Below are 17657 nucleotides of genomic sequence, written 5' to 3'. Positions count from 1 at the left end.
GGCCCAAGCACTTGGACCATCATCTACTGCTTTCCCAGGCTCATTAGCAGGGAGCCGGATCAGAAGCAGGGCACCAGCACTCAAATGTGTGCTCCAGTGTGGGATGCCTGCATCACCAGTGACGGCGTAACCCACTGCACCACGGTGCAGCCCCTAACTCCCCTTTTCATTCCACTTCCCACAAACTTTTGGAAGCAGCTCCCGTACATGCAATTGTTATATAAATGCATTTTTTAGTTAAACGAATGGCATATTAGAGGCAACTGCTCGTGTGGCTGTGGAAGGGCAGAGAGCGTGTGTGGAGCACATGGTCAGAACCCTCTGCTCCTCGCCAGCAGTCACCCTGGGCAAGTCCACTTCTCTGTGCCTCATCTGTAAAATGCACAATATGAGCACCTATCTCGTGGGATGTTTGGACTAAATGAACTACTACGTGGAACACCTAGAACACGGCCTAGCATGCGGTGGGTGCCACATTTTACAGAATTAAATGAAAGGGACCGGTGCTGTGGTGTAGCGGGTAAAGCCGCCACCTGCGGTGCCGGCATCCCATATGGGCACTGGTTCCAGTCCCGGCTGCTCCGCTTCCGATCCAGCTCTCCGCTGTGGTTTGGGAAAACAGTAGAAGATGGCCCAGGTGCTTGGGCCCCTGCACCTGCGTGGGAGACCCGGAGGAAGCTCCTGGCTTCAGATGGGCACAGCTCCAGCTGTTGCGGCCATCTGGGGAGTGAACCATCGGATGGAAGACCCCCCCCGCCCCCCGCGCCTCTCCTTCTCTCTCTGTGTAACTCTGACTTTCAAGTAACTAAATAAATCTTTAAAAAAAAAAAGAATTAAGTGAAAAAGGCAGATGTGAGAGGGGAACCCACAGTTGCGGTGAGGGGGGCGAGAACAGCCCCACCCTCCCCGTATGCCCACCCACTGGGACCCCACATGCACAGGACATTTCCAGAAGGAAGCTGGCACGGAGGCGTTGGAACTCATCATGTCCACCTGTCTGTCACAGCTGACATCTTTACCAAAAACACACCTTCTTTTATCAAAAACTCCAGGGCGCAGGCCCCTGGAGGAAGGCTGCGGCTGGGAGAGGCTGGGTGTAACCTCCCGGGAGGGCAGGGCTGTCCCCCTAACTGGCTGGCCGCAGGCTGCCCACCCTGCACTCTGCTGCCCCAGGCAAATGGCTTTATCTGCACCAGCTGATCTAATCACACTGCGCTCTTCCCATCCCCCAGTGGTCTGGCACCACAAGCTCCTGGAATTTCAAAAAGAGAGAGAGAGCACGTAATTTGTGGCAAGTGGAGTCCATAATCTGTTAATTTATGATCGTTTCTGTCGCCCTCCGGGCCATTAGCAGAGGTAATAAAGGGAGATGCAATTATAGGATCTGGGGCCGCTTCAGACGCAGCTGCTGTCACTCGGCAGCTCATATTTCATCAAGCCAGCCGGTGGCTACCTGGGAATAGGGCCACCAGGGGACCCTGCACATCAGCCTGGGTGGGGCAGGGGCGGCGGTGATGCCCCACGAAGGCTGTCCTGGCCAGGGCGGACTCCAGGCCACCAGAGAAGAGCAGCTAAGGACTGGCGGAAGCTGCAGTCCATCGAGTGCCACCCGCGGCCACACAAGGCTGCCGGCCCCACGCTCATCTCTTGCTGGTGGGGAGTGAGAAGTAGACTTGCTAAAGTTGCCCTGTGGCCAGCCCTGTGCCTGGGAGATTCAACTCAAAGTAAAAACCCCACTGCCAGGAACACCCACTGCTACTCTGGGGGAGTCACCACCGGCCCTGGGTTTTCCCTATGGAGCTCATCCCTTTGTATCCAAATGGGGTCCCGGGGACAGAAATATACCTGGGTCAGCCTCTCTGTACCTGTGGTTTTGCTTTCTCTGCTTTCAGTTGCCTACAATCAATCAAAAGCCAAAAATACTAAATGGAAAATTCCAGAAATAAACAATTCATCCATTTTCAGTTTCTCACCATTCTGAGTCTTGTGATGAAATTCGCCCCATCACTCTCCAGCCCACCCTTGCTGCGAAGTAGCTCTTGGTCCAGTGTACCCAGGCTGTCTGTGCTGCCTTCCCATTACTGATCTGTGCCGGTCTCCACTCTCAGCTCCTGGTGTCACAGGGCTTGTGTTCAAGCAGCCTTTCCTGTGTTTTATAATGAGTCCACGTGCAACAGGAGTGATGCCAAGGTGACACAAGGACACAACACGTGGAAGGACAGAGGGATTCTCCTGCCACATGGTGGCACCACAGGGCACGGGGGGGAAACTCATAGCTATGGGGTTGGGTGCTACCTAGGGGTTCAGCCAACCACTGGGGGCCTTGGACAAGGGGCAGGGGAATGGGTAACTATAATTCCTTCTCTCAACCACATCTCCTAGTGAGAGATCGTACATGCAGTAAATGCTCACTGCATGCTTGCAAAGGCACGAAAGACGAGCCCTTGGTGCGCCAGGCTGCAGGACACCGACACCGGAGCCGTGGTCCCCTGTGTGTGAGGACAGCAGCCCGGGCCCCTCTGCACTGCACTGCTCCTGGGTCATCTGAAGCAGCCAGCCCTCCTTTCTGTCTGAGAACTGGATCGGACGAGGCTGACACAGGTCCTGGGGTGGCTCCAGTTTGCTTTCTCCCTGCTCAACCTGTTCACACTCTCTCTCTCTCTCTCTCTCTCTCTCTCAGAGCTGGTGAGCAGGCCTACAGATGACTCTCCCATCTGACTTGAGATGGGATTAGGCTGATTAACTTAGAAACATAAGGTACTTGATGTGTCACTGCCCTTAAGATAAGGTTTGGGGGCAGGTGTTTGGCCTAGTGGCTATGATGCTGGTGAAGACAGCCACACCCCCTATCAGAGCCCCTGGGTTCAACTCCTGCTCTGCCTGGGAGGTATGGTGAAGACTCAAGTAATTGGGTCCCTGCCACCTACATGCGAGACCTGGAGTGAGGTCCCAGTTCCTGCCTTCAGCATGGCTCAGCCCTAGCCATTGCAGGCATTTGGGGAATAAACCAACAGATGAGCATGCTGTTTCTCAAATGGACGGGGTCTCCAGTTTCTACTCCCTTGGAGGTGTCTCGAGGTGGGGCTGTGGAGGAAGCAGTGACCCAGGGAACCGCCAGGTGCCTCTCCTGAGCCATCACTAGGCCGCAGTAGCTGTTCAACCTGGGACAGGAGCGTAGGGCGGGGCAGAGGCGGCACAGGGGCAGCTGTACCCAATTTGGCCCTGGGTTAGTGGAGCAATCCAGGCTGAGGTGTCTTAAGCAGGGCCCTGACCCCACAGGTGTGCTGAGCCAGCGCTGGGCAGATTCAAAAACTACTGAGTGTATAATCCCCGCGGGGCTGAGCTCCTTAGTGAGGGTGCACCAGCCCACCCTGAGTCAGAGCACCCAGGGGCCACCAGGGAGTCCCCTGTGCTTCCTGCCAGTGAGGTGACAGCCAGCAGCACCTCTGTAGGCTGTTCACATAACAGCTCACACAGGGGACTTTCGGATTCATTTCGATCGCAGGTGGGCCTCGGCGTCTGCAGTCCAGGGCACCTCTGCTGTGTCGTCAGGTGCCCTGCGCTCAGCTCTCAGGGCTGGGTCAAACAAGAGCAGGATGTACAGACAGGAAGATAAACTGTCCCACGTCACAGGGCTCGAATTAGAGCGCACGGAAAGGCAGTCGCAGGTTCACAGGGCACAGATGAAAGTGGAAAGGGAAAAGGAGGCCAGCCCTTGGCCCCCGCCAGCACAAGAACAGCCACAAAGGGAGAGCGGCTCATTTCCCCACCTTTTACTTTTATTTGTGACACCATGCAGTAATGCTGTTTCTATTAATTACAGCACTGTATCTGTTCTGTGTCTCCATTAACTGAAGCACTATATCTACTAATTGTAATGCCACATCTATTTGTATCTATTCATTGTAGTGCTGTGTCTATTAATTAGCACTGTATCTGTTATGCATCTATTAATTGTAACAGTATTAACTGGAAAGCAGATCTACATCTATTAATTGTAACACTGTGTCTATTGGTTGTAATGCTGTATCTATTAATTATGGTGCTGGTATCTGTTATGTCTCCATTAACTGTAACACTGCATCTATTAATTATAATGCTATATCTATTTGTACCTATTAAATCTAATATGGTGGGGCTGATGCTGTGGCACAGTGGGTTAACGCCCTGGCCTGAAGCACCGGCATCCCATATGGACGCCGGTTCAAGACTCAGCTGCTCCAGCTCTCAGCTATGGCCTGGGAAAGCAGTGGAAGATGGTTCAAGTTCTTGGGCCCCTGCACCCGCGTGGGAGACCTGGAAGAAGCTCCTGGCTTCAGATTGAAGCAGCTCCAACCGTTGCAACCAATTGGGGAGTGAACCAGCAGATGGAAGACCTCTCTCTCTGTCTCTCCTCTCTCTGTGTAACTCTGACTTTCAAATAAATAAATAAATCTTTAAAAAAAATGTAATATGGTAACTATTGGTTGTAACGTATCTAGTAATTATAATGCTGTATCTATTATGTATCAATTGTAACACTGTATCTATTCTTATTAGGTATACTCTAATTTGTTTTCCAATTGACCTCAGTTTTTTTTTTTTTTTTTTTTTGACAGGCAGAGTGGACAGTGAGAGAGAGAGACAGAGAGAAAGGTCTTCCTTTGCCGTTGGTTCACCCTCCAATGGCCGCCGCGGCCGGCGCGCTGTGGCCGGCGCACCGCGCTGATCCGATGGCAGGAGCCAGGAGCCAGGTACTTCTCCTGGTCTCCCATGGGGTGCAGGGCCCAAGCACCTGGGCCATCCTCCACTGCACTCCCTGGCCACAGCAGAGGGCTGGCCTGGAAGAGGGGCAACCGGGACAGAATCCGGCGCCCCGACCAGGACTAGAACCCGGTGTGCCGGCGCCGCTAGGCGGAGGATTAGCCTATTGAGCCGCGGCGCCGGCTGACCTCAGTTTTAATATTTGTATTATCTCTAAATTATTAGTAGAAAAAAAAGATGAGGAAGGAGACAGGAAGTTTCTCTCCCATAGTAGGAGCTACATTGTGGGCGCATTAACAGAGCCTGGGAAGTTGCACAGAGAGTGGCCTCCACCACACATGTGATGGAGAAGAGACGGGCAGCAGGAGCTACAAACTTAAACTGTCAGAATCAGCTCTCACCACTCCTCACCATTGCTCACCATCAGCCCAAGAGAGAAGCTGAAAATGGAGTTGGGGTCTGCAATGCAGCGAAGAAAGGCCCACATGGCCCAGCAGGTGGTGCCTACTTCCAGCCCCAAAGTGCCCGTAACAAATCAAGGATCCAACGAAGCAGACAGGCCTCCCTCAGAGATCAAGCAGGAGGCCCCATGCTCGATGCTTGTCACGTGGGGTCTATTTTGTCCTCACATCACCCTGAAGGAGCTCTGTTCTGGGTCAGCGGACCCAGACTTTGAATCTGATTCCCAAGGTCACGCTCCTCACTCCGCCCTCCTCAGTGTTTCCTGGCAGAATTCCAGTAAAGTCCACAAGCGAGCCCCATCACTCTTTGAATATGACCAATTGTAGTCCAGGCACAGCCTCTTCCAGAATAAGGGTTCTGAAGTTCATCAACACTACTGGACTCTCTCAAGAGCTGCTCCCCTCCAATCCCTCAAGAAGAGAGAGGGAGGCCAAAGGGAAACAAGCCTGCCAAGGTTTGCCAGCCCCTGAGGGCCAGACTCCAAGTATCGGAACCCCAGCCCCCGGAGCAGGTATGGGGAGCCCGGCTGCAAGCCGCTGGCCTCCCCGCCCCTGATCCCACAGGACTCACCTGGGATGTGCTTGGCCCAGCCAATGATGACCACGAGCTCTCGGTCTGCCAGGTCACAGAGAGTGGTCAGGGCCTTGATGTCCCCCTCGGGCATGCCAGGAGGAGGCATGGCGTACAGCTTGTCTGGCTCGGCCACCAAGAGGTATGAGACGATCTTGGTCACTGTAAGGACCAAAGAGGGAAAGCTAAATGCCTGGGAAGAGAGGACCAGCACCAGGGAGGGGCCTAGGCTGGGGCAGGTCAATGTGGCTGCCACCCCCCTCCCGTTCTGACTCCACCAAGTGCTGGCAGCCATGACTGGGCCTACGGAGAAACCCCCTCCAACACCCCCCACCCCGGAAGTTGTCTGATGAATTCTGCCGAGAGGAACCTGGCTGTGTGCAGGGGGCGTTGCTGGATGCTGGGGCCCATGGCTTCTGGGACTTTGGAAATGAAGGCTGTGACACCAGCGCCACCCAGACGATCCCTCCCCAAGTCGTGGCATGTCCTCAATAGACGCCAGATGTTCCACTGGTGCCGGAGAGAGGCGCAGGCACTGCCTGGGACTCACATGGCTTTTTAGCAGGTGGGGAAATCTGTAAGCTCAGGTATGGGCTGCTCTCAGAGTCCAGCCGCCGCTTGTACTTCTGGCGGCCTCCACGCACCCGGTCGAGGCGCACACCTGTTGGGGAGCAACAGGAGAAGGTCTCAGGAGTTGTGTAACATCACCAGGGGGGTAGCCCCACCTTGGAGGCATCTCAGCTCCTGCTAAGTCCTTCAAGGTCATGACCACGTAGCTGCACAATTATCCTAAAAGACTGGTCCGTCAGTCCTGGCCCATCCCGCCTGCCCCAGGGCTGCCGCTGCCACTCTGGATTTAGCATCCCCCTGAGATCCATCCTCAGCCATCGTCAGCCCTCGGAAGGAAAACACACAATCCCTGTACCTCTCTCTCTCTCTCTCTCTCTCTCTGTGTCTTTTAAATACATAAAATAAATACTTTTTAAAGACCAACAGAGAGCTCCTGTCCACTGACTAGTCCACTCTCCAGATGCCTGCGAGGACCAGGATTGGGCCAAGGCCCAAATTGGGAGCTGGGAACTCCAGCCTGGAACCCAGCCACCGATGCCATCCCTGCTCCCTCCCAGGTAGCACTGGCAGGAACCTGGAGTCAGGAGCCGGAGCTGGGACTCGAACCCAGGTGCCGTTCACGGCAGCAGTAAATATGCGGGAGTGGGGTAGAGGTCTCCTCCACGTCCTACCCCGCCTCCTACTGAAAGGCAATGTGCCCAGTGCGGTCATTTTGCTGGAGGCCCCGCCCGCACTGGAGACCTGCAGGGTGCAGGTTCTCCTTCTCCTTGACCTCTGCAGGTCAGAGAACGGCCCCTGGTCAGGCGGCAAGTCGCCTGCAGGACTGTCCTGGCTGCTGCATTGCCTACTCCCGGCTCTCCTCGTTCCTACCTGGTTTCTATGTGGGGTCCTTGAGCCCCCAGATGGGCCTCCAGTAGACTTCCCAGGTGCCCAGAGGGCAGCACTGGTGGTAACGACGGTGGCTGTGGCTGGCTGCCGCAGGAGCAGAATCTCCAGCAGGCAGGTTCGGAGGAAGGAGGGAGCCCAGTGACAGGTATGCTCCTGAGTGGGTCCCACTGTGGGCAGCGTTGGCAGCCGGGGCTCAGCTCACCGGTGGCCCTGGGGACAGTGCAGATCACGTCTCGGTGACCCACCCGTCACCAGCTAACGGCTGCTTTGCTCCTTCCTGCCTGCCTGTGGGCTCCAGCCCTGTGGCAGAGGTGTGGTCACAAGGCTCAGATGCACACGCATGGGGCAGAGAGCACTGAGCAGATGTGGCAGGGCCAGTCCGAGCCTCCTTTCTTCCCAAAGTGCAGGCCACAGGCCAGCAGGGATCCCAAGGAGAGCGAAGATCCCAGGCCTGGCCCCAGAGAGGCCAGAACCAGCATCCTTTTGTTTTTTCCTTTCTGAGCATATCTAAGCATATAGAGTTATTTGAGAGAGACTGCTCCCACCCAGTGGCTCACTACTCAGAGGTACACAACAGCCGGGGCTATGCCAGCTTAAGCTGGGAGCCAGGAATTCAACCTGGGTCTCCCACCTGCATGCCAGGACCCAGTTGCTTGAGCCATCATCACTGCTGGCTCCCAGGCACATCAGCAGGAAGCTGGGGTCAGGAGCAAGAGGCGGAGATCACTCCCGGACACTCTCACACGGGACGCAGGCATCTTAACCACAGGCTGTCCATCCAGGAAGCAGCATCTGAACAAGGTCATTGGCATGCACAGAGCTCGCGGACCACGGCACTGCGGCATCCTGGTAAAGGCAGCAGCGTGTGAGCGCCTGCCAGGACCTTGCACCCTAAAGGGCAGCCGACCCCACGGAGCAGGGACCCAAGCCATGTGCTGGGAGGACGGCAGTGCACATCTGCCCCTCAGCCCTCCAAGCCCCTTGGGTGAGGGCGGGAGGAGCAGGGCGGGGGAGGATGTCCCCCCCCAGAGGTGTCTGGAAGATGCTTCCTGGTGACGAGGCATTGGACCCCAGCCAGTACCACACTTCCAAAGAGGCCGCTGCCTGCCACACCCTCCGCCAGGCCCCGCTTCACCACAGAGCACTGACAAACCTGAGACTTCATCTGCAGGAGGCAGCGAGGGCCCCACCCACTGAGTGCCTGCCGAGTGCCAGGGTCTTCCGGGGACAGTGGGTGTTTCCTACCTGTGGGGTCTGCATCCACACAGCTGACCACTTGTGGATGCAAAATATCCCCCAACATGTGTCGGGGACTGGACACCTACACTCTTCTTTTTAAAGAACGATCCATTCATTTATGCATTGATTTGAAAGGCAGAGTCACACACACACACACACACACACACACACACACAGATTTTCCATCTGCTGGTTCACTTTCCAAATGGCTGCAACAGCCAGAGCTGGATCCGACTAAAGCGAGGAGCTTGGAACTCCATCCAGGTCTCCCACATGGGTGGCAGGGACCCAGGTGCCGAAGCCATCCCCTGCTGCCTCCCAGGTCCATTAGTGGGAAGCTGGATCAGAAGAAGAGTAGCTGGCACTGCAATCCAGCATGCACGCGTCCCAGGTGGTGGCTTAACCTGCTGCACCCCAACGCCCGCCTCCAGGCGTTTTTCTTGTCATTATTTCTTAAACACTGGTGACTTTGTGTCGAGCATTACGAGTGATGTAGAGCTGACTACACATGTGCGAGAAGATGTGGGGGGGGGGTGTCTGTGCCTGCACTGAGCAGATTTACACAGGTACTTGAGCATCTGTGGATTTCGGTATCTGTGGGAGGTTCCAGAAGCAAGCTGCCACGACACCAAAACACACGGTATCCTGGTGCTTGACTCAGGGGTGAGCCTGTTCCCCACCTGATGCACCTGCTCCCTAGACGCTGGTCCAGTGAGTCTCCTCTCCCACCCAGGTGCCACACACAGGCAGCTGTCGCCCAGAGCAAGAAATGTAAAAGTAAAAGCGTGAGCCAGCATCGTGCTCTAACCGTTAAGCTCCCACCTGCCACACCAGCATCCCACATCAGAGCACAGGTTCAAGTTCCGGCTGCTCTGCTTCCCGTCCAGCAGATGTTGGCCCAAGCACTTGGGCCCCTGCCACCCACATGGGAGACCTGGATGGGGTTCTTGGCTCCTGGCTTTGGCCTGGCCCAGCCTTGGCCATTGCAGCCATCTGGGGAGTGAACCAGTGGATGAAAAATTTCTTTCTCTCTCCCTCTCTATAACTCTGCCTTTCAAATAAGTAAATCTTTTTAAAAATTGAAAATTAAAAAAAAGTATAAAGCAGCATCTATCTTTCAGCATGGCAGGGAAGTTGGCAGTTGTTGTCTTTGGCAATGTGTGGATCTGGAATGTTCTCTGGCTGATACAGGCCTGACCCTTCGTGGGGGGTCAGGAGAGACTTGAATACAGGAGCAGATGTGCTTCATCCCTCCCCACCCTTTGCCACGCTGGGTGCTCCTTCCTGGGCTTCAAGACCACACTGGAGGGCCGGTGCTGTGGCATAGTGGGCTAAACCTCCATCTGCAGGGCTGGCAACCACATGGGCGCTGGTTCGAGTCCCAGCCGCTCCTCTTCTGATCCAGCTCTCTGCTATGGCCTGGGAAAGCAGTAGAAGATGGGCCAAGTCCTTGGGTCCCTGCACCCACATGGGAGACCTGGAGGAGGCTCCTGGCTCCTGGCTTTGGATAGGCTCAGCTCTGGCAGGTGCAGCCATTTGGGGAGTGAACCAGTGGATGGAAGATTTTCTCTCTCTCTCTCTCTCTCTCTCTCTGTAACTCTGCTCTCAAATAAATAAATAAAGTCTTTCAGAAAAAAAAAAAAAAAAGACCACACTGGACTTCCTCCCATAGACGGTGCATCCCTTAGAGCTGGGGGCTGCTCAATCCTACGCCAGGGCCTGGCACAGTGCTGAGGCACCTGTTACTATTGCTGCTATCAACCTTGTTATGACTCTTCCCCAGCATGGTGCACAACTGTGCAAAATAACATGAGTAATAACATAATATAAGGAAGACTTCCTGGGGCCCGCGTTGTGGTGCAGTGGGTTATGACGCTGCTTACAACACCAGCATCCTGTATGAACACTGGTTTGCATCCCAGTTGCTCCCTTCTGTCTCATTCAGCTCCCTGCTGATGTGCCTGGGAAAGTGCAGAAGATGGCCCAAGTGCATGGGCTCCTGCCACCCATGAGGGAGACCAGGAAGAAGCTCATTACCCAGTCCAGGCCGTTGCAGCCATTTGGGAGTGAACTAAGGACGGAAGCACGCACTCTCTCTCTTTGCTTTTGGAAAATAAATAAATTAATTTTAAAAAATCCTTTAAAAAGGAGGACTTTCTGTCTGCATTACCTTCTCTAATCCTCGAAATATAATGCGGGTGCTAATATTCCCATTGTACAAATAAGAAAAACTGACACCCGGGGAGATTCAGTGACACCCGGGGAGATTCAGTAATTTGTCCCCTAGAATAGCCAGGATCCAAGCAAACTCTGCTATTCCAAGGTATGAGCTCCCAGGGCACAGCAAGTACAAGCTGTCCTCTAAATTGTCTCCTCCAGATCTTACTGCCTAGCGGTCAATGGCACCAATCAATAAGTGTATCAATTATCAGGTTATTCTGTTAAAAAAAAAAAAAAAGTGGCCTGTTGGGTTTAATTGTGCACAAACAGGTCCCTGGTGGGAAACACGGTTGCTCTGCTTGCCTCCTGAGTGCTTTTCCAAGTCCTACCCTAGGCCAAGCTGGTGGATTCCAAGGATCAAGGCCCAGACCAGTCCGGAATCCTCACAGCTTGTGTGGCCTGCGGCAGGTGGCTCTCCCAGCCTCTCCTGCGCCACCAGTTACAGGGAAGAGGCAATCGTGACACCCACTCTGCCCACCACATACGGCTTTAGTGACACTGGAATGACTCAGAGGTGGGGAGAGCTTGGTAAGTCGGAGAGGGGTTCCGCAGGCCAGGTGAGACCCTCCCCCCACTTCTTCTGCCACCTCCTGTGTGTTTCCCTTTATAGCATCAGCTTTTCAATTCAGTGGGCTCTCAGAGGCTGACGCCCAGGCCTGTCCTCCTCGCTCCCCACTGTCCGCAGTCAGGATTTGTGGATGATCACTTAGTGGGGGGACCCCGTGGCTCAGATCTGTGGGCCCCAAGTCTAGGGTAGGGGGAGGTGGCCCCCACCTGACTGCCCGCGCCACTCCCAGACATGGCTCCTATGCTAGCATCACTCTAGGAGGTCTAGTCCAAGAATTCTCTCTCCTGAGGGTCGCCCTGGCAGAACCGGCCCTCCGTGGGGTCCCCCTCGCTCCATGTCTATTTGCAGTAGCGCCAATAAAAGACCAACACCCCCACATATGCCTGCAGGCACCTCCTGGGGAGGCACTTTGTGTATTCTCAGTCTGGAGCCCAGCACCCAGCCTGTGGCAGGCAACCTAGTGACTGCGTGTGACGTGTGAGCGACAACGGAGTCCCTCGGACTTGGCATAGGAGCGCAGGGCCTGCTCCTTGCCACCACTTCCCTGGGTCCTGCCAGCACCACCCAGAAATTCACTCTCTCGAGGCAGTCCTTCGCCCTTGGATTCTATCTCCTGGTCACTCCCCCCTCCATCCCACAGCAGGACAACTCTCCTCCCCCAAGGCAAGTCCTTTAGGGATTTGAGCGTTTGCAGGCACCCTCCTTCCACAGTGTTCTCTATAAACTGTGCAGTGTTGTCAGGCCACCCACCTCCCTGCCTCCTACCCATGTGTCCTTATTGGTCTCCATGGAGAGCTGTCACAGACATCGAGGGCCTATGCTTTGTCTAGGCAGACACGGGTCAACCACGCCTACGCTTGGTTACCCACCAGCGTGTCTCTGTTCATTCTTCTGCAAGCTGCCACACGGGGACTATTCATCATCTAATGAATCCTCTAGAAATGCACTGACAAAATTTTTGTTTGTTTGTTTTGTTTTTTTGAAAGGCAGAGTTACAGAGAGAGAAGGAGAGAGAGACAGAAAGAGAGATCTTCCATCTGCTGGTTCACAACCCAGATGGCTGTGACGGCCAAGGCTGGGCCAGGCTGAGGCCAGGAGCCAGGAACTCCATCCTGGTCTCCCATGGAGGTGGCAGGGCCCAAACACTTGAGCCATTACCTGCTGTTTTTTCCAGGCCATTAGCACAGAGCTGGATTGGAAGTGGAGAAGTCGGGACATGAACTGGTGCCCATATGGGGTGCCAGCCACACAGGTGGTGGCTTTACTCACTACGCCACAACACCAGCCCCTGGATCAGCAAACACTGGGCCCAACAGACATTACTAGCTGTCTACCAATTTCCATTGCACTCCCTCTTCCACGCCAACAGAACCGTCTCCAGCCCCTAGTCTGTACCAACAATCCTGTTCCCCCTCCCTCAGCTTCCCTAAGCGTTAAACCTGCTTCTGGCCAGTGAGGCTTCTGGGAATGCTTTTGCTTTTCTGATAAAGAGAACAGATACGTTGAGGCGGCACTTTCTGCCTTTCTCCTGCCCTAACCTGGAAGGTGAAGTTTGGAGTGTGGCAACCTCTTTGCAACCACGAGGCGGTCATATGAGGCCACCGAAGAACATCCGAGCAGAAAGAGTCGGAGCCCTTGACACTGTGGCTGAGAAGCCTGCAGAGTGTCAAGTGCACTGTCTCTGGATTCTCATTGGGCAGAGAAATGAACATCATTTGTTGATGCTTAAGGCACTAGCCATAGAGTTTTCTGTAGCTTGCAGCAGAGAGCAAGCCCCACTGACATACAGTGGGCAATTACTTTTTCAAACATCAACTGGGAAAAAAAAAAAAAAAAGGAGGGATGGGGACTTGAACTTGAGATGAGAATTACCTTGTGCCCTTATATTAGCAAAATACCTAAAAAGCAGAGTGCTGGAAGCACATTAAAAATACTAATCACCTCGCAATTACTCTCTGGGATTATGAGCTTTTATTATCCCATTGATACTTTCTGAATGTAAAGAGGCTTTAATAATGCTTATATGTGAAGCACTGCAAACCTCCAAGCACCGGAGTATGTACGAATCCTTTGTTTTACCACCGTGGTAAATGCAGTTTAATCCCTCAACAGGTGCAGGTCAAAACTGTACTATTTCCAAGTGTTCCATTAATGCCAAGGAGATGGCTAATCATTGGAATACACGACCCTGCGTAGATGCAGTCCCTGAGTTGGGCTCGGGACCAGATAAGGTGAGTCCCCCTCCCCGACCCACGTAACTTCCCCAACTCTGACAGACGCTAAGTGTGTGCAGCAGGAAGAAGCAGCAGCCTCAGGCAGGACCAGGTCCAGACAGACTCCCTGCCCCTACCCCTTGCCACCTGAATGGTCCTGAGAAAGTTCCCCCTCACGTCTCTGTAACTCAGTGAGTTAACACACGCAAGCATTTCAAATACTGTAGATGCCACACAGCAAGTGCTCGGTGCTAACTGACATGGCGACAGGTAGAGTACCCCTTATCTGAAATACTTGAGACCAGACATGTTCTGTATCCCATATTTTTCCCAATTTTGGAGTATTTGCACATACATAACGAGATATTTGGCATAGGACCCAAAGCTACGCACAAAATTCATTTGTTTTCTGCACACCTTACACACATAGCCTGAAGTTCCTTGTACACAGTACTTCAGTGTGTCTGTGTCTGCAGTACAAACTGTCACCAGGGGTCAGGCGTTGAAGTCTCCACCTGCAGCATCCTATCTGCACTCAGACAGTTTCAGATGTTGGAGGATTTGGGGTTTCACATCTTCCGATTCGGGATGCAAACCTGTCTGTTAGCAACAACACCAGCTGACCGCAACAAGGGTGCCTGCTGGCAGTGACACTGGCGTCTGGCAGAAGTGACCCTGGGGACACCGGGAGAGGGCACTGGGATCTCTCTGAGCTATTTTTGCAATTGCCTGTGACTACAATGACTTCCAAATAAAGTTTATTTTAACACTCTTTTATTTTAAACATTTTTAAAATGCTGGTGAGAAAGTAAAATGTCATTAGTGGGAAATCCAGATGGAGTTCCAGGCCCCTGAGTTCAGCCTGGCCCAGCCCTGGCTGTTGTGGACATTTGGAGAGTGAACCAGCAAATGGAAGATCTACCTGTCTTTCTGTCTCTCCCTCTCTCTTTGCCTTTTAAATCAAATGAAAATAAGTAAATAAAAAATTTTAGGGGCCAGCGCTGTGTCATAGTGGGCTAAGCCTCTGCCCATACGGGCTCCAGTTTGTATCCCGGCTGCTCCTCTTCCGATCCAGCTCTCTGCTATGGCCCAGGAAAGCAGTAGAAGATGGCCCAAGTCCTTGCACCCATGTGGCCATTTGGGGAGTGAACCAGTGGATGAAAGACCTTTCTGTCTCTCCCTCTCTCTGTCTGTAACTTTATTTCTCAAATAAATAAATAAATCTTTAAAAAATTTTAAAATTGTTTTTAATTTTAAGAATGCTAAACAGAATGACCATCTTACCCAGCAGCCCCACTGCCGCATACAGACCTGAGAGGCTGAGAGCACGTTGAACAGAGCTGCATGCCAGCATCCACAGTGGCGTTCTTTGCAGTCGTCAAAACACAGAAACACTCAAGTGTCCATGCACAGAGGGATGGACACACATAGGTGGCCTACACACCCAGTGGGATGTTAGTCATTCACAAGAAACAGAGTTCTGATGTGTGCTGTAATACGGACGAACCTTACAAACACCGTGCTGGGTGAAGTCAGCCAGACAGAGAGCAACAGGCATGGCACGACTTCCCTTACATGACACACGTTCAAGTTCACAGAGACAGAAACAGCTCGGAGACTGCCAGGGCGCTGAGGGGAGGAGAGCAAGTGATCAAGGGGTAGAGAGTTTCCATTTCAGATAAGGGAATGGCTCTGGAAGTAGATAGTGATGATGGTTACGTCACAATGCGAATGTAATTAATGTCACTGACTTGTACACTTGAAATGATGTTGGTTTTTTTTTTTTAAACTTATTTATTTGAAAGGCAGAGCAATAGAGAGGAGGAGAGACTGAAAGAGAGAGAGAGAGAGAGAGAGAATATCTTCCATCCACTGGTTCACTCCCCAAATGGCCGCGATAGCCAAGGCTGGGCCAGGCCATAGCCAGAAGCTAGGAACTCCAGTTGGGTTTCCCACATGGGTGGTAGGGGCCCAAGTACTTGGGCCATCATCTACTGCCTTCCCATGGGCATTAGCAGGGAGCTGGATCAGAAGCAGAGCAGCCGGGTCTCAAACAGGTGCTCCAGCAAGGGGTGTTGGGGTCTCAGGCAGCAACTTAAACCACTGTACCACAATGCCAGCCCCTGAGATGGGTTTTAAGATAGCAATTTTATGTGATATATACTTTGCCACAATTAAATAATGTAATATACTAAAAACCATCAAAGGGTACACTTTTAATGTATGGATTGTATCTCAATAAACTATCAGAAAATCTGAAAACACTTCACCTTTCTTAGCTTAGTGGAATTAAACAAGATAACACAATGTGACACATACAGAAGAGTGCTTGGTATACAGCAGGCACTCAGTAATAACTGCTTGCCTTTCACCTGCCTGCCAGCGGTGGCTCGAACGGCTTTCCTGACGGCAAGAGACCCAGTTCCCCACGGTGGTAGCTCCCGGGGCCGTGTGCCTTCCACAAAAGCCCTCCAGGAGCAAGTGTTCTGGTTAAGTGGTGTGCCAGGTGCTCACAGCCCCAACAGAGGTGCTCTCGAGTCAACCAACAGGGCCGAGTGCCCACCCCTGCGCAGCCCGAGGACCCAGGCTCCACTCCTGCCAGCCCCATCGCTAGGCTGGTGCCCCAGGTGCCCACCGGGTCAAACCTTACTTCTCAACTCCAAAAATAGCAAAGAAGCCCCCTATGGGGCAAGACCTCCTCGGGAGGACAGGAGCAGGGCTCCCTAGGCCCCTTAGGCCACGCCCCACCTGCGGGGCCTCTCCCATCCTCTGCAGCCTCCCCAGAGCCCAGAGCACACGGCCACTTGCTGACTTGAGATCAGGCTTCTGACTTTCTTAATGGAAGTAAAGTAACTCCTGCTCCCCCTCCTCCCTCCCTTCTTCTTCTCCCTCCCTCCCCTGGATGGGATCCCAGTCTCTCAGAGGTAAAAATAGCACAGCCTGCTGGGGGGGTGGTGGCAGTGGGGGGCAGTTTAAGTTTCTTTTATAATTCAAGTACTAAAAATAACCTCTGAGGCCCTGCAGCACATGGCCCTACACCTGGCCCTGAGCCTGCCCCGGGCTACACCTGTCACATTTCTCTCCCCCCAGGGAATGAGGGCGAAAGGTCTCTGAGCCAGCAGGCTACTGTCCAGGTCCAAGGGCAGGATCCCTGCTGATATTGCCAGGTTCCACAGTCAAGACCCTGCTTTTCCCCTTATCTGGAACCCCACTACCACCAAAGTCAGCACCGTTAATGACATGAGCAGGTTCCTGTTTGCACATGGCTTCCCGGCTCGGAGAGCTTTCCCACCCGGCTCTCACTGGATCTGACTGTGTCAAGGAGGGAGAAGATGTGACGATTAACGTCCCAGGTGAAGACTGAGGCTCAGAAAGGTGGAATGGCATGGCCAGGAAATGTCCGAAGGCAGGTCTGGGGCCAGCGTTGCGGCACAGGTTAAGCCGCCTGCAGTGCTGGCATCCCGTATAAGCAGATGTCAGTTCCGGCTGCTCTGCTTCTGATCCAGCTCCTGCCAACGCACCTGGGACATCAATGGAAGATGGTTCAAGTGCTTGGGCCCCTGCATCCACGTGGGAGACTGGATGGAGTTCCAGGCTCCTAGGTACTGGCTGGCCCAGCCCTAGCCATTGCAGCTACCTGGGGTGTGAACCAGTAGATGGAAGATCTCTCTCTCTCTCTCTTTCTCTCTCTCTCTCTGTAACTCTTTCAAAAACCTGAAAAAATCTTTAAAAAAAGAAGGCAGATCTGAGTGCTGATCTCTAAGTCCCATCTCCTTGGCCCTGCTTGGACCTCTCCGTCCTGTCTGCCATTTGAATGCCATGGGAAGCCTTCATGTTGAGGGCCAGCCCCTGGAGGTGCTGAGCGAGTCAGCCTTGGGGAGATGTCTGGGAACAGTCTTCAAAGCTCCTCTGGTGACTCAGATGCTGTGCCAGGTTTGGGGAGCTCAGCCCTTAGCTGCCTTTGCCACCCAGTTCTTTTACCTGTCTGGGTTCTTCCCAGGAGATGTGAGGATTGACTCTTTCTAGTAAGTTCTAGCACACTGTAGCCGACTCATCTCCAGTGTGGGTACCTGGAGCGCCCAGAGTGAGTGTGCTGATGGGCTCACCCGCCCCGTCTGATGCCTCTCAGCTACACAGAACGGGCTTCCTCCAGTCCACCTGTTCTGGGTGACAGGTGAGCTTAC

General features: G+C 53.4%; 1 protein-coding gene across 2 annotated transcripts in view; it reads right to left on the bottom strand.

The window, feature by feature from the left end:
• ESRRB (estrogen related receptor beta) overlaps positions 1–17657 on the bottom strand; it is a 166523-nt gene that overhangs the window by 9778 nt on the left and 139088 nt on the right. For both annotated transcript variants that reach the window (XM_008272007.4, XM_002719576.5), the window contains exons 4-5: positions 6326–6436; positions 5776–5937 (exon numbers count right to left, since the gene is read on the bottom strand). In XM_008272007.4, the coding sequence (XP_008270229.1) occupies positions 5776–5937; positions 6326–6436 (273 nt within the window). The remainder of the gene's footprint in view (positions 1–5775; positions 5938–6325; positions 6437–17657) is intronic.

Source organism: Oryctolagus cuniculus, chromosome 20 (genome assembly GCF_964237555.1).
Source record: "Oryctolagus cuniculus chromosome 20, mOryCun1.1, whole genome shotgun sequence".
Classification (NCBI taxonomy): Eukaryota; Metazoa; Chordata; class Mammalia; order Lagomorpha; family Leporidae; genus Oryctolagus; species Oryctolagus cuniculus.
Note: the sequence above shows the minus strand (reverse complement) of the source record. Positions and strands in the feature narration are given on the sequence as shown.